This window comes from Fusarium redolens (genome assembly GCF_020744475.1).
Source record: "Fusarium redolens strain MPI-CAGE-AT-0023 chromosome Unknown BKA55scaffold_11, whole genome shotgun sequence".
NCBI classification, from domain to species: domain Eukaryota; kingdom Fungi; phylum Ascomycota; class Sordariomycetes; order Hypocreales; family Nectriaceae; genus Fusarium; species Fusarium redolens.
Window position 1 is genome coordinate 1,226,677 of NW_025763674.1, and position 23,587 is coordinate 1,250,263.

Consider the following 23,587-nt stretch of genomic DNA (forward strand, 5'->3'; position numbering starts at 1 on the left):
GTTCAGCTGTGCATATCCTGGCAACCACCAAATATGCCAAGACAATCTGCGTCCAATGAAACACTTGAGCCAAAAGATAACACGGCTGACACGTACTGTGCGAGGTCTGCATTAAAAGTACCAGAATTCCTCTTACGATATGAGGCTGACTCGGGAGTGATTTTCCCCTCCCCCGCCTAGCCGGGGCGTATTTTCAGCTCTCATGTCATAGGACAGCTTATGGGATGTCAGCCATCCTCTCAAAAACAACTCATCGTAGTACGATCTTACATCTCCAGATCCATCAACTACCAACACCTATGAGCCTCATTGCACATAACAGTATGGAACAGCTGAGATCGCTCTACAAAAGGCGTCGTGGGCCTTATCCTATAAAAGCACCACGGGGATTCTCGGCCAGTACTACTCGCATTCGCAAGCCTCTCACATGCCGCAATAACAAACGTGTAATTGAGTGAGTTTGATTCAGCCGCTTCTTGGTGTACACTTGTCCTCATTCTCTATAGAGTTCTCCTCGTCCATTGCTCATTAGACTCTACGCTGCTTCCTTGTCTAGACATAGCCGACAAGATTCTTCAGGGGTTTTCATTGCCCTACCGCTTGACAGAAGTCAGCTTTAATCAGAGAGAGGCATACCAAGACGGGAGAGCCTCATTTGATGAAACGGTTGCCCAACTACAGGGCTTCATAGAGTCTCCCCGGTCACGGAAATCTCGAAAAAACGGACCACCTTATCTCATGATTCTTGCAGACGCTCCAGGATCAGACTTAATGAAGGGGGTCTCAATAAACTGCTATTCTGGAATTCCAACCAACACCAAACTCATTCTACTTTTTCAAGAGAGCGAACAGACAACCGCAGGTCACTCCATCGATGGGCATACATGGCATCAAATCAATGAACGAATCAAAAATATTCATTACGTCTTTGATGCTATGATTCTCAAGCGCAGTAGCCCTGAGTTGAACCCCATGGTCTGGACAATAAGACGCCAGCGAGGCTTTGTTGACGATGAATCCCTGAACCATGAGTTACTTCGCCTGCTGCGAGGGCCCTTCGAAATGGCTATTCAGCGCTTATATGATGCCTTGAGCATACCCTTCGCCTTACAATTTCCACGGGTAGGATCTACATCATCTACAACATACCTTACACAAGCAAAGCGATATGAAGATGTCCTTGAGGCATCGATACATTTAGACGCATCAGTATTTAAATCGAGAGCCGAGAAGAAAACAGGGTTGCAAAATGTTGAATTCGCGTCCAATATGCCAAAAGAGAGTTCAGGCAAGACTAGATGGGAGGATTTAAGGGACCAAGCTGAGTCGCGCCTCGAAAGCGGAGACAACAAACACGCCCTCGCAATGTTCCAAGAATGCCTAAGAATGAAGATTCCATACAATACAGCTGTTTGGGAAATCAAATCGGGTCTGGCCTTCGCTCGTATGATGCTTGGACAATATGTCCAAGCAGAGTACGATCTGCACCAGTTGCGAGATGACCTCAGTCGGTTTGACCCCCAATTCCTGGAACCAGCCATAACCAACACTCACGGGGCCATCTTACTTAACCATGCTCTTGCGCTGTCTCGACTTGGTAAGTATGGCGAAATGAAGGGGTGTTTAAAAAAGATATTACTCCCTAACGAGTATGCGTCACTGCCTTCACAGCAACCCAAGGAGAATTTAAAACATTGCAAGCTTTCGGCCTCTGTTTGTCGACTTCGAGCACTGGCAATCACGCACCAGGGATATTTTTATTCCCCTACGGTAAGAGAGGAGCTGAATGCTGCGGACAAATGGTGGGAGAAGCTCGACAATATGAAGACTGAGAAACCCGACGAAGTTAAGACTTCGGATGAATGGTGCGAGAAGCTGGTATATATTCAGTCATCTGAGGGTATCAGGATCTCCAATGTTCTCAACAAAGCTCGAATTAACGTTCTTCGAGGATCCTACCGTCAGGCACTGTCAGCTCTACTACCAGCCTTGAGCGACGCAATAGTCAAGATAGGAGAGACTAATCTCCTAACAATCGAAGTTGCACTACTCAGTTCCTTTATTCAAGTTGAGACGGGGCAAGTGTGTCAAGGGAGGATTTCGTGTGAGCGATGCGCCGATGTGATAGAGGAAGCCTTTGGAAATGAGCATCCTCTGGCACTAGAGGCAGATTACATATTGATTTCTGCGTCACAGCAAGAAGGAATGTTGACACTGGCACTGGACGACTCTGCCTCTTTATGTCGACGTGCCGAGTCCAGCGTTGACTTGGGCCACAATCACCCTTCGGCTCTCAAATACAAGAGCCAGCTTGGGGTGCTACATATCGAATGCGGCAATTATTTGACCGCTAAGGACATTCTAACCAAAGTCGAAAAAGATGGAGTAAATCTCTGGGGATCCGAACACCCTGAGGTGTTGAGAGTCCGATCTCAGCTTGCTCTGGCTCAGTATCACTTAGGAGAGCTTGAAAGCGCCGAAACCAACATTTTTGCTGCACTGTACCGCCAGCTTCAAACATATCTACGCTTTCAAAACGATAAGCTTTGGCCGATGAATGATTCAAACTACGGTATTAGATCCTTCCTGAGGAAGACTCCGTTGTTACAGGGCATTGGAGATGCCTTCGCCGCATCGGGCTCGGGAACCGCAACTCATCCCGATATCCTGTACACTTTGTTTACATGTGGGAAGATCCTCACAAGGCAGCCTCATTCGGATCTAGACCTAGCGCTGAGGATCTTGGGGCTGGTACGTGACGCAGGAAAGAAAAACCTGGGACGTTTCCACCCATTGCCTCTACTGACTTGTCTGTCCATCGGAGAAATCCACTCAACAAGAGGAATGATGAAAGCAGATGATATAGAACGCCGGGACCTTTACAGAAAGGCCATTTCGTGTTTCAATACTGTGATTGATCACGGGACTGCATCGTCGGGCTCTACCAAAACAGCTGGCAAGGAAAAGGCAGATCAACCTGACCTCTCCGTGCCTCTAGATAGTGACCATCCTATCATTCTGCATGCGAGGCAAGAGTCTATACTAACAAAGCTACTTGCTTCCGAATTCGAAGATGGCACGACAGATACTCTGGACTACAGCGACAAGCTCGACGTCATCGTGGCCGCTCAGCAGAGTCGTCCGGGCCGCAGTCATCGTCAGACGGTCAAGACCTTGATTACAATCTTGACTCTTGAGTTATGTCTCGAAAAGCCTTCCATTGAGACTGTGATTGAAATAAAAGATGAGATCCTGTGGATCATCCAGAAAACGGATGCCGAGCACGAAAGACTTTTGGAATGTTTGCTGTTGCGGGAAAGGTTAGCGGGAATTCTGACAAGTCGCCAAGAATTATTGGGAAAGGATTACAATCATTTATTGGGATGTATTAAGGAGCAGATAAGGGAGGGTGAAGTAATGGAAGATGTGTCACTGAAAGAGGCTGTAGGAAGGGCCAAGGAACGGATGTCTCCCATGTTGCGCCGTCATAATTAGAGTCGGGAGCCTTATTTACTAATGTTATGAAGATCTTTGCTTAGATTCTATCATTTTTCTGTTGTCTGATTTATCTTCATACCGGGTCCTCTTCACGGACTATTCGGTGTTGAGCAAGCTCAGGAATTGAGAAGGTGAATATGTCGTAATATACATGACTCGAAAGGGGACTGTAGTGGCTTGATCTGTTAGGTGATAAATGTACCAGTAATTGGGAGTTGATGGTGTTTTTCTTATCGAGTTTTCGCGAAAGAACCGCGCACAGCCAGCCGCCATTCGCATACCTAGTAATTTACTAATTTCCGAAGCTGTTATTAGATCATTGTCGGTGAGACCGAAGTGTACAAGGTGCATGAGGCTTCACTTCTGGCCCTCTAATTGGCCATTTGCGAGTCGTGTGACGTCCTTGCGCACCGAGCCTGCTGATGGAAAAGGTACATGGGCGTACAGAGGAGGCACTGTACATCAGGCTTGGCAAACAAAGGCCGAGCCTGATTACGCCCGGCTCTGACGTGGCAAAAAACAATAATAAGTCGTCAGCTTCTTCCCCGAGAACTCACTATTCACTGGTAGCGCGCCCCTGCCGTACAACAGTTCAGTAACATCACAACTACTCTACGCAGTAACACTACACAGGTTATTATTACCTGAATATGTCAACAAGCAATCATCTTGCCTCCCAATGGGCCAATCCGTCAGACGTGTCGACAATCCTCTTCGTTCTAGGCGGAGACGTGGTTCAAAAGGCTTACTCCCAAGCAACTGGAAAGATCTATGTCCCTGTTTGCTTTTCCTTCGGGTGTGTCGCCTACGCCTTTGTCGCATTAGTCGGCATTATTGGTGACGGACGACTTCTTGCACCACCTGACTATCCATGCAAAGTGCTGAACCTCAAATCTGGATATCTCCGGGAAAACAAGAACTTCGTCCTCGGTCGCTTACTACGGGACCTTGAAGCAATAGAGACTCGCGAAGCGAACCTTGATACGGAAGATCAGGGCTTCGACAGAAGCAGCTACGCCCTGAAGATCACAGTCTTTGAAGCCATGTGGAACAAAAATGAACGGACTGAATTCTCCTGGAGCTGGATTCACATCGTTGGCATTGTAATCACTTTGATCCAGCTAACGCTGGCTTTCATACCTTTCATTGTGAATCGTTCATGGAGCGTGCTACTCATTACGGGGGCCGGCACTTTGTTAGTGCAGTGGACAGGTTTACTACCCCAGTGGCGGGCGGAGAAATTGCCAAACAGACAAAGATCAGACCAGGTCTATGCGATTACCTCTGGAAATGGATCTCGAGAGGTAATGGTCATTTTTGGCTACGGCAAGTGCCTCGATCTTGAGTCCCTTGCGGCTTCACAATCACCCCGTAATGGCAGACCATGGGAGAAGTTTCTGTGGCTATCAAAGCCCCAGGAAGGAAGTGATCGTGAGCTATCAGTTAATCGCCGCAATACAATGCTACGTAAAGCAAAGAGATCAGACGTGTGGCTGTTTAGAGGAGTTCCAATTGGGTTCATCATCACGCAAGCATCTTGCGCGTGTCTCTCAGTACTCTGGCTCCTGTTACTCGTCAATGTTTCTGCTCGAGGCGAGTTCCCCGAGTCCTGGTGTCTTCTCGGTGTTGGAGGTTTGGGTATGTTCCAGAATGCCTGGCTTGCGGCGAAGGAGCTCACTCCGGAGTCGAGAAACATTCCACTGAAACGCGTAGACCAGGTCACGGGCCGGAAAGCGATGGATTGTATCATGGACTTCCACTCCACTTACGACCTGGGAAAACCTCTAAGAGATGAATTCTTTCCGGGGGTCCTCAGGCCTGATGAAGCAGCATGGTGGAAAGGTGATGTAGAACAGTACAACGAAAGACGCGTCTCCGAAAGATCTAGAGGAGAGCCGCGCCGCAGGCCACGCAATTCCGGCCACGAATCGTTCTTGTTAGGGGATGATATTCTCAGAGCAGATGCAACTCTGATTCCGCTTCCTGTGTCAGAAAAGCGACCAGAGCCCACGCGAACGCAGCGGAATGCAGCCTACTGGGACACAGCTGCAAATGATGAGTCTGGGCCAAGTACGTCGCCCAGACCTTTACCGAGAGCGCCCACTTTAGAGATGAGAGTCGATAGCAAAACACCACCTGTATGGGCCGCTTGAATTTGCAAGTGCCTTTCAGACCTGGCATATGAGAGGAGTCTAACAACATCAGTTAGTACTGCTATCGACTAGGATAAAATCTAAAAGGATCGTACGAAAGGCTAATAAGAAAGCCGTGGCTGGTTACAGGAGATTGGGCTTATTTTGATACGGAAAAAGGCAACTTCTATGAATTCTGGCTTACCTATCTCCAAGGTTGACATTTTAAACAATGTCCGGGGCCAATGGTAAGTTGATGTCCCAAGGAAGCCTTTTTTAGTATTTAGTGATAATCGATGGCTGATGAGGTAATCTGTCGATTGGTCTTGGGAACCCCCCCCCATTTTGAGTTGTAAGTATGGTGGCTTAGTCAATCATCAGCTTGTACCTAACAGCTATCTCACAGTTCATATCGAGCTAGATTCTCTTTCCTTTGTTGGAATTCTAGACTTTTTAATTTCATAGGAATAGACGGCACAATGGCAATACTCTTCCTTTTGAACAACAGCATTCAGGGGGCCTCAATGTCTCAATGTAATGATGATTTTTCATAAATCAGAACGGTCACATAACACCGCTACCTTGATCGGTGAATCATGAGGAGGAGTGTCAGCTTGTCGTTGTATGATTAGAGCCAAACCGAGGCGGAGACCGGACAAGTGGAATAAAGTGAAGTGGAATTTAACACGCGCATCGCGCAATGGTGAGCAAAAATGAAGGTAAATGGAAAAGGCCACAGGGAAAGCTCTAACCTAGAGGTTAGAGTAACGCATAGTCATATATCATATTTCTTTGGCATAAGGGCCTCACAATAGCAGTATTGAGAATATGATGAGATTCTAAAGTCTTGAGAGTATGAGCTTAATTTGTTAGAAAAGTCACAGAAGCGAAAAGCAAATTTTAAACAAACCGTTAAGTCAAATCATAAAAGTTTATACACTAAATGCCCTATAAGTATATTTTGCCCTCCGGTGTCAGAAACCTTCTCTCTCAAGCTCTGTATAGCCCCTTTTACTATATTGACTCCTTTTCCTCCTTTCCTTTTCTCTCTCAGACCTATTCCTATCTCTCCCATCGAACCTATTTGATCGATGTGATAAAGAGCTTGCTTCATTTTTGTTTTCATTTCTCTTGCTCTTTTTCATTTGCCTCCGGACCATCAGCAAGAGCCGATGTAAGGCGAACTGGCGATGCATCCGCTTCAGTGAATGATGTATATCGGCGCCCACGTTGTGCTTGTTCACACTTCAGTGCATTGAGTTCAGGTAGAATCAGCGTTCTTATAGCATGATTGACAGTTTTCAGAAGCTTGGGGTTGTTTATAGTCCGCGGTGACCCTGCGTTGGCTTCGGTGCTCTGGCTGCGCCGACTCTGTTTGGGGCGTGACCTTCTGGCAATGTTTCGACTCGGGGGCCTCATGTCATCGTCGGGTATATATCCTGAATCATAAGATTGATATTTTGAATCGTTCACGTTCTTCTTGGCTGGTACTTATGCTGTTGTTCTGCCTTTCCGCATCTCATCCAAGATCTGGGCTGGCCGCAGTGGACTTGCCGGCCGTCGTCGTCTATGGCTGTGATCGATTTCAATATCGATTGGGTTTCTTTGGAGACTCGAATCTCCGATGTTTGGGGGGTTGGAACTCCCCATAGGGCTATTGTCGAGCAGCTCATCCGAAGGTATGCCAGAAGAGGGGTCAATACGGCTGGTTTCTGTGACCTCAGGATGGTGTTTTGTGTAAACCCCCTTCCTCTTACTAGGCGTTAGGCGTACGCGAATCCCAGGACGGCACTTACTGCTGGGACCCCTCTGGCCTTTTCCACCTTCAAAGTACTCTATGAGTAAGGAGGTCTGTGACTTAGTAGCCATGTTCCCGAGTGTAGAGATAGTGGCTGGAGTGCCGTCAGAAGGTAGGTTATACGGCCTTGAAGAGCCAGCGGGCAAGCTGCTGCTATTCGGATTCATCGTTTTTAGCAGTTCATTCGTCACCATCCCTTCCTGTTGAGTTTCGGTTTGACTTATTTCAGTCATCGCATCGTGCGCAGTTGTCGGCATGAACTGCAGACCTGCTAGGCCCGTATAGGACTGGGAGGGCATATGTGACGGCATCGAAGTAGTTTGTTGACTCGGCTCACAGCTCAAGTCAATGAGATCCTCAACTGGCTCCATTATCCCACCGTTAGATTCCCGGGCGGGGGTGTCAAGCTCTTTCCGAGGTGGTAGCTGTCGACTGCGTTTGGCTTGTGCTTGAGCAAGAGCTCGACGATAGGCCCGTGTGTTGAAGAATTCGTAGTCGAAGTCAAACTCGGTTGTACTCAGCTTGCTCTCTTGGTTTTCCCAGTCCGCATAGATGCTATCAACTGTTTCCTTGTCAAGAGAGTCAAGGATCGTATCACGGCAACTCCAGTAGGTCGGTATGAGAGCCGTTATGTCCTCTTTCGCAACTGTTAAAGCACTCTGTTTCTTGGCGACCAGCGCCTGAACCTCTCGTACCGAGCTCCTTTGACGGTATGGTTAGTTGTAGTTTCGCATTGGATCTCTGGGGATAGGCTTACAGGCTCAGAAGTTGAAGCAACAGCAGGATACTTTCTCGTTTGCGATCAAGGCGTCCGAGCAGCTTTTTCATATCGTCTTCCTTCCATAACACCATAAATCGAGCTTTCCAGTCACTCCGATTAAAAAGCAGCTCAAACTCCTGCTTGATGCACGCCAAAGTCGCGCGGCAGCCCTTGACTGCAATTGAGAAAACCTCTTCAACCTTGTATCGCGAGATTGCTTCTTGATTGTCCTGCAAGGCGTCCTCGACACCCTGCAGTGCTCCCTGAATTAATTGAACTTCTTCAGCTAAATCCGAGAGCGAGTTGGCCGCGTCGGCGATTGTGCCAACTATCTTTTTGACTTCAATCGCGCATTTGTAGACAGCAGCGGCCAGCGCGACTGAGGCGCTAGTGATGCTAAGAGGATCCATTCCAGGCCTGGAATCCTCTTGCAAGGCTTTAAACAGATGAATATAGTCTCCTCAGATCAAACTGGCCGGAACTTCTGAGAATATCACTCACCCGATTCCGTTGGAGGCCTGCTGACTTCTGTGTTTAGTTTCAACCTCCAAAGTGGCTGTGCAACAGAAAGCCAAATGAGGGGATCCTCCAAGGCATTGGATAAAAATGCCTAGCAAGTCGCGGGAACTTATGCACTTCTAGCCAATTAATTCCGAGTGATGCTGAGCTACGATGTGAGATGTGTTGGTCGCCAGCCTGATTCGATACGTATAGTCCGCAGTGGGCAATGGCAACAAGTCACAAGCAGAGCCCTCTTACGTAAACATAGACTATATTGAAGGGCCAGTATTAAATCGTTGCTCATCAGGATATGTGCTGCAGCCGACTAATCTCCGAAAGACAACTTCCAATTCATTAGACATCAAAGACTGTGGGGAGTTCTTGTTTGACATTCAAGTCACTGATGTACACGAAATTCCAACCTCTCCAGCTCCTCACAAACGTGTCAAAGCTCGTGTCGGAGCAGAAACCGTTCGTGCTGGGAGCGACAGGCATGGCTGGCTGCTTCAGCGCACCTCGTTGGATGTAGGAGGCAACCCTACAAGAATTTACACTCCCGACGTATCCGTTGATGATCGTTATGCGATTTTCAATACTAGCTTGATACTTCGGGTCGAAACTGCGTACCAAGACCTCATTTTCCTACGACTATTTCTCGAGATCAGCGGAGTCTGCAAAGGCTTGCATACCTGGTATAAAGTGGGAACGAAGATGATGAAAGCAAGACACATGAGGCAAAGTTATTGTTGTATTTTGCCTTTGAAATGCCAAGGATTGGAAAGCGCGTTACCCTTACGATCTTTTACAAGTTTGAAGGCAGAGATGGCCCAGCAGCTCTAAAGATTGGCCCTTTTTCCACCAGCTCATAGTTCCATATCCACCTTAGAGTTTTTAGTAGAGTACTTTTTGCAATATGATAAGTTGATATGTGGAGAAGCCTTAAGCTATACTGGGATTTCTATAGCAGCGCTCTTGTCGATGATATAGGCTTTGTTTTGCCATCGCCCAGCGCTGGTGACCTCTTCAGGTGATCTCCCCGACGCGCTGGAGATATAGGCATCCTTAACGTCGCGAAATGATCTTTCTTTGTATAGAGAATGAGTTCAGGGTAATGAACCCAAGCCTTGATAGTAGGGGCTTTAAGTCATATAAACAAGACGCTGCTAAGTAAGCCCCCCCCCTCTATTGTAATTAAATAATGTAATAGTATTTATTAATTCTTTATTAACTTCAAAGGAAGTTGATTAAACCTTCTTATAACCTTAAACCTTAAACAACTTTAAATATTATAGTAATAAATTCATAAATAAAAGCTAATATTAAAATCTAAAAGAAAGGATTAAATCAAGGCCTTATTAAATAGTTTAAAATAAGCTATAGAGGTTTTAAAAATAAAGTTAAGTTTTATAGTATAGCCTGGCAGAGTAGAATATTATATATCTTAATTGAAAAAAACTCCTACTGAAAAAGTAAGACAGAATAATAACACAGTAGCAGGTTCATTCTTACAATCACTGCAGAAGAATCATCTCAGCTCTATCTTACTTGCAACCACCTCAGGCACTAGCATCAGGTTATTGACACTATAGGGGTCAAACAGACACTCTGGCCCAGTGTTTCAGCGGTGTCGAAACTCGGCTTTACAACAGAATCGCTCGGCTATCTTGTCGCTTAGTTGGTTCTGATATGAAGAGTGGCGAGCTGACAGCCCGACATGGAGCTATTGTTTCTTGGCAATGTAGTTTGACCAGTTGAAGCTATTCAACGATACACAACGATCAAGGTCAGGAAAACCAATTCCGCACTTTCGCTGCTGGAACCGGAAATCCTGATGAGGCCGACAGCCCGAGCCGACAGGCCAATGGCACATCGCCATGACCTTGATGGTTCCCTGATTGTTGGTGGCTATACAGTGCGACGTCAACAGCGGGTTACTTCTGATTAAGCCGCACACCAAAGATTATTGGGACAAAGGGGAGTTCAGATTGTTGTAGAACTATTAATTGGATACTGTACATGGGCTATGAAATCGCTATGATCCGGCCCCGGGTTCGCTTAGAAAGGTGGCTTTGAACTATCGAAAGCCCTGTGCGACTGTCAACTTTAAACGAACCTCCTCATTCTCTTCTTACACGGTCAAACTTTTGAACATTGTGAATATGGGCGAGCTTTGAACCATATGCGCAACGTTTAGCGTCTAGTAATGTCTGATGTTCTACGGAGCATGCTGTTGAGTATTCTGTCAGATCTGCATTCGGAGTACTCCAGATCTTGGCGGTCTGCCCTGTGTTCTAAGGCGCATTTAATTCATGGTTACAACTGTTGTACTAAACGGCGACGACAGCCTACCAATTATCCCAAAAATAACACATGTCTGACCGACTAAAAGCCGTTAGTCTATTAGTTGTGGCTTTTACTCCTGATATTTTTGTGCTTATCTTTACCCCAGCAAAGAGCTGAGCAGGGCCAATGGGATACCATGCTGGTATCTTCGATTGTCAAAGCCAAGGAGAAAAGCAAAACTCGCAGCAACAACGTAGCAAAAGCCAAGACAAAACTATTAAATATTCATACAAATACGTCAATAGTCAATTTTCAGCCTTTCAGCTATCGGAAGTCGGTGGGAGTCGCTTCGGATCTTACTGACAAGTCTCTAAACGGGTGCGAGGACGTCTAAGCGATGCGAGAATAACCAACGGTCCATACAGAGTCCATCTATATAAACCACCACAGGAGCCGGTTTTGAGGGTACTGCATTCTCCCAAACAACTTTACAAACAACCACATAACTAACATAACCACCATCACTATGCGCTTCTCTACTTTCTTTGCTGCTGCTTTCGCGGCTTTCTCCAATGCTTCATATTGTTCTGCGGGTGCAACTGAGCCAGTCATCTGTGGCGGAAACGGTTACGTTGGTGCCACGAATACCCCTTGGTACAAAAAGTCACAGGACGAGGGCACCATCCAGAACTGCTTTGTCTCCTGCACGGGTGGCTGCAAAGCCATCAGCTTCGACACCCAAGGCAAGGCCTGTGGAGCCACTGGCTATGTCGGAGCCAAGAACATCCCTTGGTACAAGAAGTCGCAGACCGAAGGCAATATGAAGAACTGCCTCGATGCCTGCCGTGGTGGATGCAAGGCTGTCAGCTTCGACGTCAAGTACAAGACCTGCTACTTCTATACTGCCGAGGTCTCCAGCATGCAGCTTTACACTGTTTCTTCGCCCATGAGCTTCTACTATTTTGACCGAGCCTGTGGCCATGAAGTTGCCGAAACTGACTATGCCTAATCTGGTCATGTTACCGCTGAGAGCTAGCCCAGTTGCTTTCGACTTTTGTCTCTTACTCTAGTGCCGGAGGGCCTGTTCTATACGATGTTGGCGGGGATTGCGAAGCTATGTACTACAGTACTAGCAGCAAGTGATGTTAAGTATATAGATCAACGTTCAGTACAAAATAATTCTTGACAACGATAAGTTAGATGACTGTATTTGCTAAACTCATATTAGTGGGATTGTAAGACATGTATGTGAAGAAGCTTTGAGGCCTTTATATGCATTATATAGTAAAAGACTATCCAACTCCAGGTCATTATTGAATCATTACCACCGACCTTGTCGAAGGGTCTCTTACGCGATGTGCACCTATGGTGCGCGCAGCTCGCTAGCGACCCTGGCACTGTGTATTTGAAGCCGACGTTCCAGTGGTTGATGTCGTGGCTTTGCCCCGAGAGAGGAATGTGATAACAATAGGAAGCCAAACTCTTACAAGTCAAAAACTGGAGACATCGAGCTGCCAGAGGTAAGCGCTGATGAAGATATTCTAAAATTAGACGGTCAAGAAAGAAGTGAAGAATTCAATAACGAGATTTCTAGTTAAAACATTGAAAATACAATGTGATATTGGCTAATGTGATATCGGCTATAGCTAAGTGACTGAAGGTTCTATTCTGTTCTCAGATGCCCTTTGTGTAAGGACCGATTGCCGTTAGTCCGAAATGCGAAGAGAGGTAAGATGCAGCGCAAGTAATATCAAAGTAGCGAAACAACAGGTTGAACTGAGCACACTACAAGACAACTGGCAACAAAAGTGCAATCAACTAACAGATATTGCTAATAACATTCTCAAAAAGCCTTAAATTCAGCAAACTGCTGGAGCTGATCGGTAATCTCGGGCTTAATAATAGGTTCACCGCGGACCTGAGGAGCGATAGAATCATTCCTTAAGGGAGCAGCTTGAGGATGAAGGTTACAATGAGGCCAATGGGTAGTACTCTTCCAGTCTTTAAATAGTTGTGCTTTCAACTCTAAGTCTTCTTTTTTAATAAGCTTAGTCGATTTCATCCAGATGTACTGAATGGAATGAATGTTGTTGCTGTCATGTCGGGAAAGGAGAGTCAGGAATATATAGGGCGGTCTGGGGGTTTAATTGGACTTGAAACGGATAGCAACTTCTGTTGCAGGTCCTCGATCACAACTCGACAACAATGGGAGTACCACTTTGCTCAGGAACTGTTTGGCTGACAAGGACGATGCCAGTGCTTGACGCTCACGTGGCAGGTTGTGGATCATGTTCATGGCCGATCCTTGAAGAGGGAGTGATACGGAAGATACGAGATGGGCGGAGCTTGATAGGAGGCAGAAGCCAAAGATATATGCTCACAAGGTTGGAAATGGTGGTGACTTATATACAGAGTGCCGCGTGATGTACGGTCGGGCTAAGGAGCGGCGGGGGCACCTTACCCGAGCGGGCGGTGGGAGGGGAAGTAGTCTCAGCACAACCAGTGGCACTGAGATATCGCCTTTGAGCCCGTTTCTAGCGCCTAAACTCTGCTACGGATGCTTCAGCTGCCAAAGAACGGTGGAGGCGTATAAATTCCCAGGCCTCGCCTATCTATAGACACATACTTACGACTGTAGATACTCTTTGGGCATCGGGATATGAAGTTTACGATAGAATATCGTATCCGCTACCAACCTTTCTTGAAACGCTCACAGCAACATACGCACAGCCCGGCTTTAACCAGAACGCGCGGGACAATGGGCTACAAATGTACAGCGGTGAGCGTGGTGCTCCAGAGAACAAGGGTGAACTACTAGAAGCCATCCGTCGCGTTGTCCGCACAAACCCAGTCACAGGCTGGAAAAGCATTTACGTCGTCGGACAACACGTTAGCCATATCAACGGGCTCAGCGAGGACGAGTCAAACAATTTTCTAGATTGGTTTCTCCAGCTTGTCATAATCATGACCTGCAAGTTCGAAGCCGGTGGCCGAACGTCAACGACATCGCGATTTGGGATAATCGTTGCACCTACCACGCTGCTACTCCGGACTACCTGTACGGGGATTTTGGTGCAAGACAAGGGGCCAGGGCTGTAAGCGTGGGCGGGCGGCCGTATTTTGATTCTGAAAGTAAGAGCCGCAGCGATGATCTTGAGTCATCGAGGTCGAACACAGGGTAGAGATATATTCAGCAGTACCTTCCTCACGTCTTTAGACAGCTCTCATTCAGCACACACCTAATAAACCCTCTTTACGAAGAACTTTCGAGACAGTTAGTATATCAGTAAAGAGTGCTGTAGCAATAGCTCTAACCTAATGGTTAGATAATGCATCGCGCGGTGTCCTCCAGACGCTCAGGCTTCTCGTCGCTGCCTGGCAGAACTGACTTTAATTGACTGAATTTATCCTATCGAATAGCGATGACTTTATGGTTAGCAAATATCCATTTACTAGAAAGCTACAGATACCAATATGAGGTCCAAGATAGAAGTCGTTGGACCGATATCCCTGCAGCTACAGCACGAACCAACAAGGAACATTGCAATGTCAATTTCCAGCCAAACGACCTATTGCTTATGACTATGAAACAAATTGTGTCATTACACATCATCAGAATCTTATTGGTGAATAGGCCCGACGAATGTCAGAATATCTTCCGTTTCTGGAATCTGGGGTATCGGCCGGAAGTACGGACTTGACAGACACTCCGTCCGTAGGATTCTCGAAGTGGTGTGTTGTTGGTGATGTGATATTGTGGAGGTGGGTAATTAGCCGTTGAAGAAATGGATCGACGGGATCGAAATAAGCATTTCTATTTGCGTATATCCGTATAACCGGCTTGGAAATGCAACATGCTGATGCCAGGGATAGGTGTGAGTGGTCTTGTGTTATTCTCCGACTAAGCGTGGATCATTGAGACAACAGCAGTAATCCAAGCCTGACTACTATAGTCATCTAGATTAAACCACTTTTGAAGGCTTGCCTTCGTGTCAAGGTGTACTGAGTCTATCTCAACTTAATGGTGAGCAAATGCCACCTTACCCATCGGTTAATCCCCCCCTACCCTCACCATACGCAGCACTCAATCTGAAGCTATTCGGGAAGCGGACACTTCAAGACCCCGTAGACCACTCAGACCACTCATTTTAAACTCACGCCACCAATTCTGTCAAGACAACGCTATGGTTGGCCTGATCTCCTCATGTCAATTGATCACCTGCAACCCTTGAAAAAGCGGGCTGCCGAATGATTGGTTTTAGGCGACATACCCCTGTAAGTAACCCCTGTAATGGCTTTGCTGATGGAGGGTCAGATCTGACCGAGTAACTCAAAGGCCCCAGGTTTTTTGTGTTTTCGCATTTCGGTTTCGCTATGTTAAACGAGAGAAAGCCGCGTATTTGAACAAACATGGTGGAGGGTTTGGATAGTGAATGTATAAATGTCTGATCTTCTTATATAAAGAAGGATCGTTTGCACTAATTATTTGTATCTCAGTAACTGAGACACTGAAGAAGTGAACTGGGTATCGTGATAAATGCAGGCAAGCCGTCCGTCAATGTCTGCCCTAAAGGGTCCATCCCCAAAGACCTCAACTCCCATGAAGCCAAAGCCCCAATTGCAAGAGAACTGGTCTCAGAAAACGAAAGGCTTCATACCAGGAAGACTTAAATTTCAAACAACAAACCGACTGACCATCCGTGTTTTCTTAGAGAACTGATTCGTGCGAGAGGACGACTCCAGATGTCCGTCAATCTGCTTCTGTAGGCGAAGTCTCTCTGCTTCTCTTCCTTTTCAAATCATCGCCGTCGTGTAAGCTCAGAGGTGATTGTTCGCGTTGATTTGGCGGGCTATGCTCTGGTGTTGGAAGCCTTATACAAGTACAATGCCTGAGAAGTTCTTCACATCTCGCAAGCCTTTCCAGAAGATCTTGATTCGGACGTCTGCGCTTCCTTGGCGGAGCTGGTAAACTTGGAGTGCAGACTGTTTTGAGCTGTCAAGTTGTCAGTATCAATATTACCGAAAGATTGCTGAGGGAATTACCCTTATGCAATTTGAACACGGACTCTTCCGATCGCATTTCTTTTTCCTTTGTTGGCAGAGCACACATGACAGCACTCTCTTGCTCGCCTTCTTCGGTTCCGAATCCATAGATGTGTTTGTAACTGTAGGACTCAAGTCCGTAGACTCATCCCGATGAGAAACAGGACTCGACATTCTCGTATAAAAATTACGAAAACTTTTATCTTTACAATATCCCAACTTGCATTTTCTGAGATGTCGATGTCGACTTTAAAAGCATATAGCCAAACGCTATCCCTAACACTCAATCAAGGACTAGGGTGATACAATTAGGTAGCAGATCATGCAACAGTCCATGTCAGTAATGGGTGCCACACTCGGGCAGTCGGGCTCGAGACGCATCCCGAGACTCTCCACAACTTCCCGAGGCCAGGGGTGCAATACCGGAATATTGGAAGCGCAGCGAACTTGGAGATGCGGGTAATTTGGTCAACACGCGATTCGGGAGACGCAGTCTGTTAAGAGTCCGCTTGGCCGACTTAAAAGGACTGTGAGGTTTATGTGTTCATTATCACGATACTGTAGAGTTCTTTTCAGCAATTCATTTCAATTTTCTTATTGGAAATTCCATTGATATGAGAGGCTGAAGCATATTGGACATCAGACCATTATGAGTCCACTCGCATGCAAGTCCCTTGAACTCAATCTTTAGATTTCTGAAGCTCAAAACTCTCAACTTATACTATCCTTATTAAGGACCAAGTGATCAAGATATCCTATAGTACTCAAGAAGGAACTCAGAGCCGGTCCTTGGTCAACCGATTCGATCATGGCATCAACTTATATGGGCGGTACATCCGTCCAGCCAGCACCACTACCTGGACTGGGACCAAATGTGACAGCAAACAATCAGTCTACTACTTCGCCTCATGACCTTCAAACGCCAGTGAATCCAAGTTCAGATACAACTCCCACCAACTATTCTCAAGACCACATGGCTTCCAAGGACGAAACACCACCCAAATCCACCACAGAAGATGAAGAAGACTCGGAGCTCGAGCGCAGACACAGTATTGTCCGCGACTTGGCACGTCAGTACACCAACCAGAGTCAGATGTCTGCTATCAGTGGCAACCCCTTTACAGCCGATGAAAACAGCCCCCTGAACCCCAGAAGTGACAAGTTCAGAGCTTTGGCTTGGGCAAAGGCCATTTCGAAGCTACACAGTGAGACTGGCTTCACTAATCGCAAAGCTGGTGTTTGTTATCAGAACCTCAATGTGTTTGGGTATGGCCAGCCAACAGACTATCAGAAGAACGTGGCCAATATCTGGCTTGACGCTGCTTCACTTCCACGACAGCTGATGGGATATGGAAAGACCAGGATCGATATCATTCGAGACTTTGACGGTGTTGTCAAGGACGGAGAGATGTTAGTGGTGTTAGGTCCTCCTGGGTCTGGATGCTCAACGTATCTCAAGACCATTTCCGGCGAGACAAGTGGTATCTATGTCAACGATGATGCATACTTCAACTACAGAGGTAAGTTGACAAGCTTGACCCTGGTTTGGACTGGCTGAACACCACCAGGCATAACGGCCCATGAAATGCACACCCGCCATCGCGGAGAAGCAATCTACACCGCAGAAGTAGACGTCCACTTCCCCCACCTCACAGTCGGCGACACCCTCGACTTCGCCGCCCACGCCCGCGCCCCACGCTCCATCCCTGGCGGCGTCGACCGCGAAACCTTTATCTCCCACTCCCGTGACGTCGTAATGGCCATGTTCGGCATAAGCCACACGGTAAACACAAAAGTCGGAAACGAATACGTCCGCGGCGTATCCGGCGGCGAACGCAAACGCGTCACCATCGCCGAAGCCTCGCTCAGCGGTGCACCGCTGCAGTGCTGGGATAATAGCACGCGCGGTCTTGATTCAGCTAATGCGGTTGAGTTTTGTAAGACGTTGAGGTTGCAGACGCAGATGTCTGATACGGCGGCTCTGGTATCGATATATCAGGCTCCGCAAGCTGCTTATGATATTTTTGACAAGGTTGTTGTGTTGTATGAAGGCAGGCAGATTTACTTTGGTTCGACGAAGATGGCGAAGCAGTATTTTGTTGATCTTGGGTTTGAGTGCCCTGCGAGACAGACGGTGCCGGATTTCTTGACGTCGATGACGAGTCCTCAAGAGCGAATTATCAGAAAGGGGTTTGAAGATCGTGCACCGAGAACACCAGATGAATTCGCAGCAGCGTGGAAAGCTTCCCAAGCAAACGCCCTTGTTCAACGAGAAATCGAAGAGTATAAACGAGATTTTCCCATCAATGGACCAGACGCAGAGGAGTTTAGAGCGAATCGACGGGCAGCGCAGGCTAAGAACCAACGAAAGAATAGTCCTTATACGTTGAGCTACTGGCAACAAACGAAGCTATGTGTTTGGAGGGGATTTAAGCGTTTGGTCACGGATCCTACTATAACGCTTACGCAGCTTTTTGGAAATTTTATCATGGCGCTTATTGTGGGGAGTGTGTTTTATAATATCGATCAGACGACTGCGAGCTTTTTTCAGAGGGGTGCTTTGCTTTTCTTGGCTTGTCTTTCAAATGCGTTTTCCAGTGCTCTCGAGGTAAACCTGTCACCTTCTATCTTATCCAAAATCTTGAACTAACAGTTTTAGATCCTCACGTTATATGCTCAAAGACCCATTGTCGAGAAGCACGACCGCTACGCCCTATATCACCCCTCATCCGAAGCAGTGGCTTCTATGCTCTGCGACATGCCCTACAAGATTCTCAACGCTTTCACCTACAACCTCACACTCTACTTCATGACCAACCTCCGCAGAGAGCCCGGTCCCTTTTTCTACTTCCTCTTCATCACATTCCTCGTCACGCTCTGCATGTCCATGATTTTCAGGACAATTGCTTCTGCGTCTCGAACGCTTTCACAAGCTATGGTCCCCGCTGCTCTCCTCATTCTCGCACTAGTCACTTTCACGGGCTTTGTCATCCAGATTGACTATATGCTTGGTTGGTGCAGATGGATCAACTACGTCAATCCGCTTGCGTATGCGTTTGAGTCACTTATGGTGAATGAGTTTCATAACCGCAAGTTTGAGTGTAACTTGTTCATTCCCACGTATCCCGATGCAGCACCTGAGAATCGAGTTTGTTCGACTGTTGGGGCTGTTCAGGGAGAACCAATGGTTTCGGGGGACAGGTACATCAATTTGTCGTTCTCATATTATCATGCGCACAAGTGGCGAAACGTTGGCATCGTCATCGCTTTTACGCTTCTTTTCCTTGCAACGTATATGTTTTTCGCTGAGACCGTCAGCGCAAAGAAGTCAAAGGGAGAGGTTCTTGTTTTCCGTCGAGGGCACAGACTGGCGACGAACAGAGTCGATGCTGAATCTAGTCCGGCGGGTCGTGTGGCAATCACAGAGAAAGAAGGCTATGGAGAAGGACAACCGTCAAACTTCAAGTCAACCAGCGTCTTCCACTGGAACAACGTCTGCTACGATATCAAGATCAAGAGTGAAAACAGACGTATTCTTGATAACGTAGCAGGATGGGTCAAACCCGGTACAATGACAGCTCTAATGGTAAGCCCCCCAGCCCAAACCATTTCTCCCCGTACTAACAAACCCAGGGCGTTTCAGGAGCCGGCAAAACAACCCTCCTCGACTGTCTCGCCGACCGCACAAGCATGGGCGTAATACACGGCGACATCCTCGTCGACGACAAACTCCGCGACGCCTCCTTCCAGCGCAAAACCGGCTACGTCCAACAACAAGACCTTCACCTATCCACAACAACAGTCCGCGAAGCCCTCAACTTCTCCGCTATAATGCGACAGCCAAAACACATACCCGTCAAGCAGAAAATCGCATATGTTGATGAAGTCATCAAAATGCTAGACATGCAGGACTATTCTGAAGCAGTCGTTGGTGTTTTAGGCGAGGGGTTAAATGTCGAACAACGAAAACGATTGACAATTGGTGTTGAACTCGCTGCAAAACCGCCAGTTTTGTTATTCGTTGATGAACCTACGTCGGGATTGGATTCACAGACTTCATGGGCTATTCTGGACCTGTTGGAGAAGCTGGCTCGTAGTGGACAAGCTATCCTCTGCACTATCCACCAACCATCAGCAATGCTCTTCCAACGCTTCGATCGTTTACTCTTCCTAGCAAGCGGAGGAAAAACAGTATATTTCGGAGACGTAGGCGATCATTCCCGCACCATGACTCGCTATTTCGAATCCCACGGCGCAGAGCCCTGTCCGCCCGAAGCAAACCCCGCAGAATGGATGCTCGAAGTAATCGGCGCAGCACCCGGTTCCGAAACGAATCTCAACTGGCCCCAGATCTGGAAAGATTCCTCCGAATTCGCTGCTGTGCAGGAACACTTGCAAGAACTGTCTCATCATAGGGTTGAGAAGAGTCAGGATGAAGATCCGCATTTGTATGACGAATTTGCTGCTACGTTTACGACGCAGTTGAAGTATGTTACAACACGAGTTTTTGAACAGTATTGGAGAACCCCTTCGTATATTTACTCGAAAGCGGCGTTATGTACGCTCGTTGCGTTGTTTATCGGCTTTTCGTTTTATCAGGCGCCTAACACCGCGCTTGGACTGCAGAACCAGATGTTTGCGATTTTTCAGGTATTGACTGTCTTTGGGCAGCTCACGCAGCAACAGGTAAGCCTGAACTGCCTCAAGTCTGAACTGATTTGAGTAAGACTGACTGTTTAGATGCCGCACTTTGTCATCCAAAGAGATTTGTATGAAGTCAGAGAACGACCCTCCAAAACGTACAGCTGGCAAGTCTTCATCTTGAGTCAGATCATCGTCGAAATCCCGTGGAACACCCTCATGGCTGCGATCATGTACTTCTGTTGGTACTACCCCATCGGTCTATACCGCAACGCCGAACCCACCGACGCAGTAGCCGAGCGCGGCGCACTGATGTTTCTTCTCTTCCTCGTCTTCATGCTCTTCACCTGCACCTTTACCGATTTCATAATTGCCGGGTGCAGCTCAGCCGAAACAGGAGGAAACATCGCTAATCTGCTCTTTATGATGTGTCTTATCTTCTGCGGTGTTCTCGCACCACCAGACAGTTTCCCCAAGTTCTGGATATGGATGTATCGCGTCAGCCCCTTCACATACCTCATATCCGCAATCTTATCCACCGCCGTGGCAAATACAGAAGCTGTCTGTGCGCAGAACGAATATGTTGTTTTCCCACCGCCGAAGGGACAGACGTGTGGTGAGTATATGCAGGCGTATATCAAGAGTGCGGGGGGTTATCTTGTGGATAAGAGCAGTAATAGTACATGCACGTATTGTACTATTGGGGATAGTAATGTGTTTTTGGCGAGGGTTCAGTCGCATTATAGTGAACGGTGGAGGAATTTTGGGTTGATGTGGGTTTATATCATATTTAATGTTTTTGCGGCTTTGGCGTTGTATTGGCTTGTTAGGGTCCCGAAGAATAAGAAGGGGAAGAAGGAAAAGAAAGAGTGAGGAGTCTGTGAGAAGCAATAATGGGGTTGATATCTTTTCTTGGTTCTGTACATCATGTAATTACTATCCGAAGCTCAATTGATAGCGCGCTTGTCATTCAATCCCTACTCCTTCATCAATCGCAGATCTTTGTGGCCATGGTTAGATAGGCTGCCATTCAATCTCTGCGATGAACGCGAACCATGAGCTCAGACTGCGAGAAAATACCACAATTAAACACCCTCCAAGGATTCGTAGGATCACAGATCGTAAAGTCAAACCGTCTCAGCAACTACACACAATTAGCACCATCCCTCCCAATCGTCATCAAACTTACCTCAACATAGACCTTATTCAACTCCATCAAAGCAACCGGCCTCCCCAAACACTGCCACCGTCCATAGCTAAAGATCAACTCAAGCGCACTCTCCATCTCCCTCAACTTCTCACCCTTGCTCTCCAACCATCTCTCCGGTCGAAACTCTCCCGCATCAGAACCCCAAATATCCTCACGGCGAAAGATTCCCCAGGCGCAGTAACCGATTTTTGTACCGCCGGGGATGAATTGCCCTTTCCAGGTGTCGCCTTGGGGAGGGACTTGTTTGGACATTAGACCTGCGACGGGGGGGAAGATGCGAAGACCTTCTTTTATGACGGCTTGGAGGTAGGGAAGATCGCGACCGATTGAGTCGGGAATGATGGGTTCTGAGAAGTGGGTTTTGGAGATTTCGGTGCGGAGTTTGGAGTATACGAGGGGATTGGTTATGATGTGAAGCATGGTTGAGCGAATGGCTGTAGCTGTTGTATCCGAGCCCGCGACGCTGCGATTATTAGCGATGATACCAATTAAGTCGAGCACTTACATCTGTAACAAAATCTCCGACTCTGCTTCCTTCTGAGTAAGACCATGAGCAACAAAAGACCCAAGCATATCTTTCTGAACCTTTTTATCCGGTCCAAACCGTTCAGCCGTGACCTGTTTCGCAATTCTTCAATCCGTCAGCATTGTCACGAGTCAATTACAATCACGAACTCACCCCATCAACTTCCCAAACCCAAGCCTATCCTTCTTCGATGGCAAAAGACTTTTAAAAACAGGTGAGCTCAGCACTTTGACCAACCACGGAATTACCGTCGTGACCATAACAGCCGGCAACGTCTCCTCCGTGATCTGAATATACTTGTACACATCCGAATCCGTCTCCAGAAACCCAAACGGTTCACCAAACGCCAGGTCCGAAATGACATCTAGTGTAAAAAACTGCGCGCGACGACCAAAATCAACGGGGTTTTTCTCATCTGCGTATTTGCCCAGTAGGTTCATAAACGAGAATATGTTCTTATCGATCTTTGGTTCGAGATTCTCGACTTCGCGACCGCCGTAACCAGCTGACATTTTAGAACGTAGCTTAAAATGCTCGTCTTCGTCGCGCCAAGAGAGAATGTTGTTGTTTCCTGGATCGAAGCGCATGCCATCGTACCAATCCGATCGGCGGTATTCAGTTCGTACATTGAGGATGTGGCGCATTAGTTCTGGGTCGTCGGTGACAAGATCGTTGGGTCCGACTCGAGCGATTGAGCCTCTGTAGTGTTAGCTTTGCGACGATGATGCGATTGTTGGGATAAGCATACCATATTGTTTTGTGACCTCCCAAAAATCGAGGTATGCTCTTCCGCCGCCGACTTTCTTGATTAACCACCATTTTGAGAGAGCTGCTAGGCGAGGGCCTTTAAATTCGCGCAGGCGATTATATTGTCGCCATGTTGAGATTGCAGAGCAGAGGGTCAGCAAGACTACCAAGAGTCCTGCGATCGCGATCGATGGACGAACATCACCAGCGATTTCGCGCAAATAGCCAACAAAAGAAGCTGCAGCCATGATGGCGCTGCCAAGAATAATCTTCAACAATTTACGGTTCTCGTATCAATCAACGTTGAAGCTGTTGGTTCGTGGGTGCAGTTTGCGATCAGGGACCAGCGGGCCGAACCCGTGGGGACAAGATGGGGACAGACATGGCTTTTACAAAAAGAAACAATTCTACAGGCCAAAGAGGATCATTAATGTTCCTTTCCTTTCAC

The 23,587-nt window shown here is 47.2% G+C and overlaps 9 protein-coding genes across 9 annotated transcripts; 5 read left to right on the forward strand and 4 right to left on the reverse strand.

Moving 5' to 3' along the window:
* Positions 1–75: 75 nt before the first annotated feature.
* BKA55DRAFT_573884 (uncharacterized protein) lies at positions 76–3,765 on the forward strand. The gene is made up of 2 exons (XM_046193245.1): positions 76–454; positions 507–3,765. The coding sequence occupies exons 1-2, from the start codon at positions 225–227 to the stop codon at positions 3,493–3,495; spliced, it is 3,219 nt and encodes a 1,072-aa protein (XP_046047646.1). The 5' UTR covers positions 76–224; the 3' UTR covers positions 3,496–3,765.
* A 220-nt stretch (positions 3,766–3,985) lies between these two features.
* On the forward strand, positions 3,986–5,828 carry BKA55DRAFT_84791 (uncharacterized protein). The gene is made up of 2 exons (XM_046201656.1): positions 3,986–5,702; positions 5,781–5,828. The coding sequence occupies exon 1, from the start codon at positions 4,149–4,151 to the stop codon at positions 5,649–5,651; it is 1,503 nt and encodes a 500-aa protein (XP_046047647.1). The 5' UTR covers positions 3,986–4,148; the 3' UTR covers positions 5,652–5,702; positions 5,781–5,828.
* Positions 5,829–6,752: 924 nt separating this feature from the next.
* On the reverse strand, positions 6,753–8,860 carry BKA55DRAFT_647451 (uncharacterized protein; the record flags this gene model as incomplete). Its single annotated transcript, XM_046197230.1, has 3 exons — positions 8,186–8,860; positions 7,181–8,130; positions 6,753–7,114 (listed from the first exon to the last, which is right to left on the reverse strand). Exons 1-3 carry the CDS (start codon positions 8,596–8,598, stop codon positions 6,753–6,755), a joined length of 1,725 nt encoding a protein of 574 aa, XP_046047648.1. The 5' UTR covers positions 8,599–8,860.
* Positions 8,861–11,010: 2,150 nt separating this feature from the next.
* Positions 11,011–12,200, forward strand: BKA55DRAFT_573888 (uncharacterized protein). The gene has a single exon (XM_046193246.1). The coding sequence runs from the start codon at positions 11,499–11,501 to the stop codon at positions 11,979–11,981; it is 483 nt and encodes a 160-aa protein (XP_046047649.1). The 5' UTR covers positions 11,011–11,498; the 3' UTR covers positions 11,982–12,200.
* Positions 12,201–12,485: 285 nt separating this feature from the next.
* BKA55DRAFT_573890 (uncharacterized protein) lies at positions 12,486–13,341 on the reverse strand. Its single transcript, XM_046193247.1, has one exon. It carries the CDS (start codon positions 13,032–13,034, stop codon positions 12,816–12,818), a length of 219 nt encoding a protein of 72 aa, XP_046047650.1. The 5' UTR covers positions 13,035–13,341; the 3' UTR covers positions 12,486–12,815.
* A 137-nt stretch (positions 13,342–13,478) lies between these two features.
* On the forward strand, positions 13,479–14,233 carry BKA55DRAFT_84873 (uncharacterized protein). Its single transcript, XM_046201657.1, has one exon. It carries the CDS (start codon positions 13,742–13,744, stop codon positions 14,069–14,071), a length of 330 nt encoding a protein of 109 aa, XP_046047651.1. The 5' UTR covers positions 13,479–13,741; the 3' UTR covers positions 14,072–14,233.
* Positions 14,234–15,722: 1,489 nt separating this feature from the next.
* On the reverse strand, positions 15,723–16,123 carry BKA55DRAFT_595549 (uncharacterized protein; the record flags this gene model as incomplete). Its single annotated transcript, XM_046195821.1, has 2 exons — positions 15,723–15,965; positions 16,016–16,123. The coding sequence occupies 2 exons, from the start codon at positions 16,121–16,123 to the stop codon at positions 15,723–15,725; spliced, it is 351 nt and encodes a 116-aa protein (XP_046047652.1).
* Positions 16,124–16,489: 366 nt separating this feature from the next.
* Positions 16,490–21,566, forward strand: BKA55DRAFT_677322 (putative ABC transporter). Its single transcript, XM_046198110.1, has 5 exons — positions 16,490–17,535; positions 17,584–18,623; positions 18,675–19,601; positions 19,649–20,701; positions 20,756–21,566. The coding sequence occupies exons 1-5, from the start codon at positions 16,824–16,826 to the stop codon at positions 21,527–21,529; spliced, it is 4,506 nt and encodes a 1,501-aa protein (XP_046047653.1). The 5' UTR covers positions 16,490–16,823; the 3' UTR covers positions 21,530–21,566.
* On the reverse strand, positions 21,567–23,526 carry BKA55DRAFT_573901 (cytochrome P450). Its single transcript, XM_046193248.1, has 5 exons — positions 23,141–23,526; positions 22,546–23,089; positions 22,372–22,497; positions 21,846–22,329; positions 21,567–21,800 (listed from the first exon to the last, which is right to left on the reverse strand). The coding sequence occupies exons 1-5, from the start codon at positions 23,385–23,387 to the stop codon at positions 21,687–21,689; spliced, it is 1,515 nt and encodes a 504-aa protein (XP_046047654.1). The 5' UTR covers positions 23,388–23,526; the 3' UTR covers positions 21,567–21,686.
* Between the last annotated feature and the right edge of the window lie 61 nt (positions 23,527–23,587).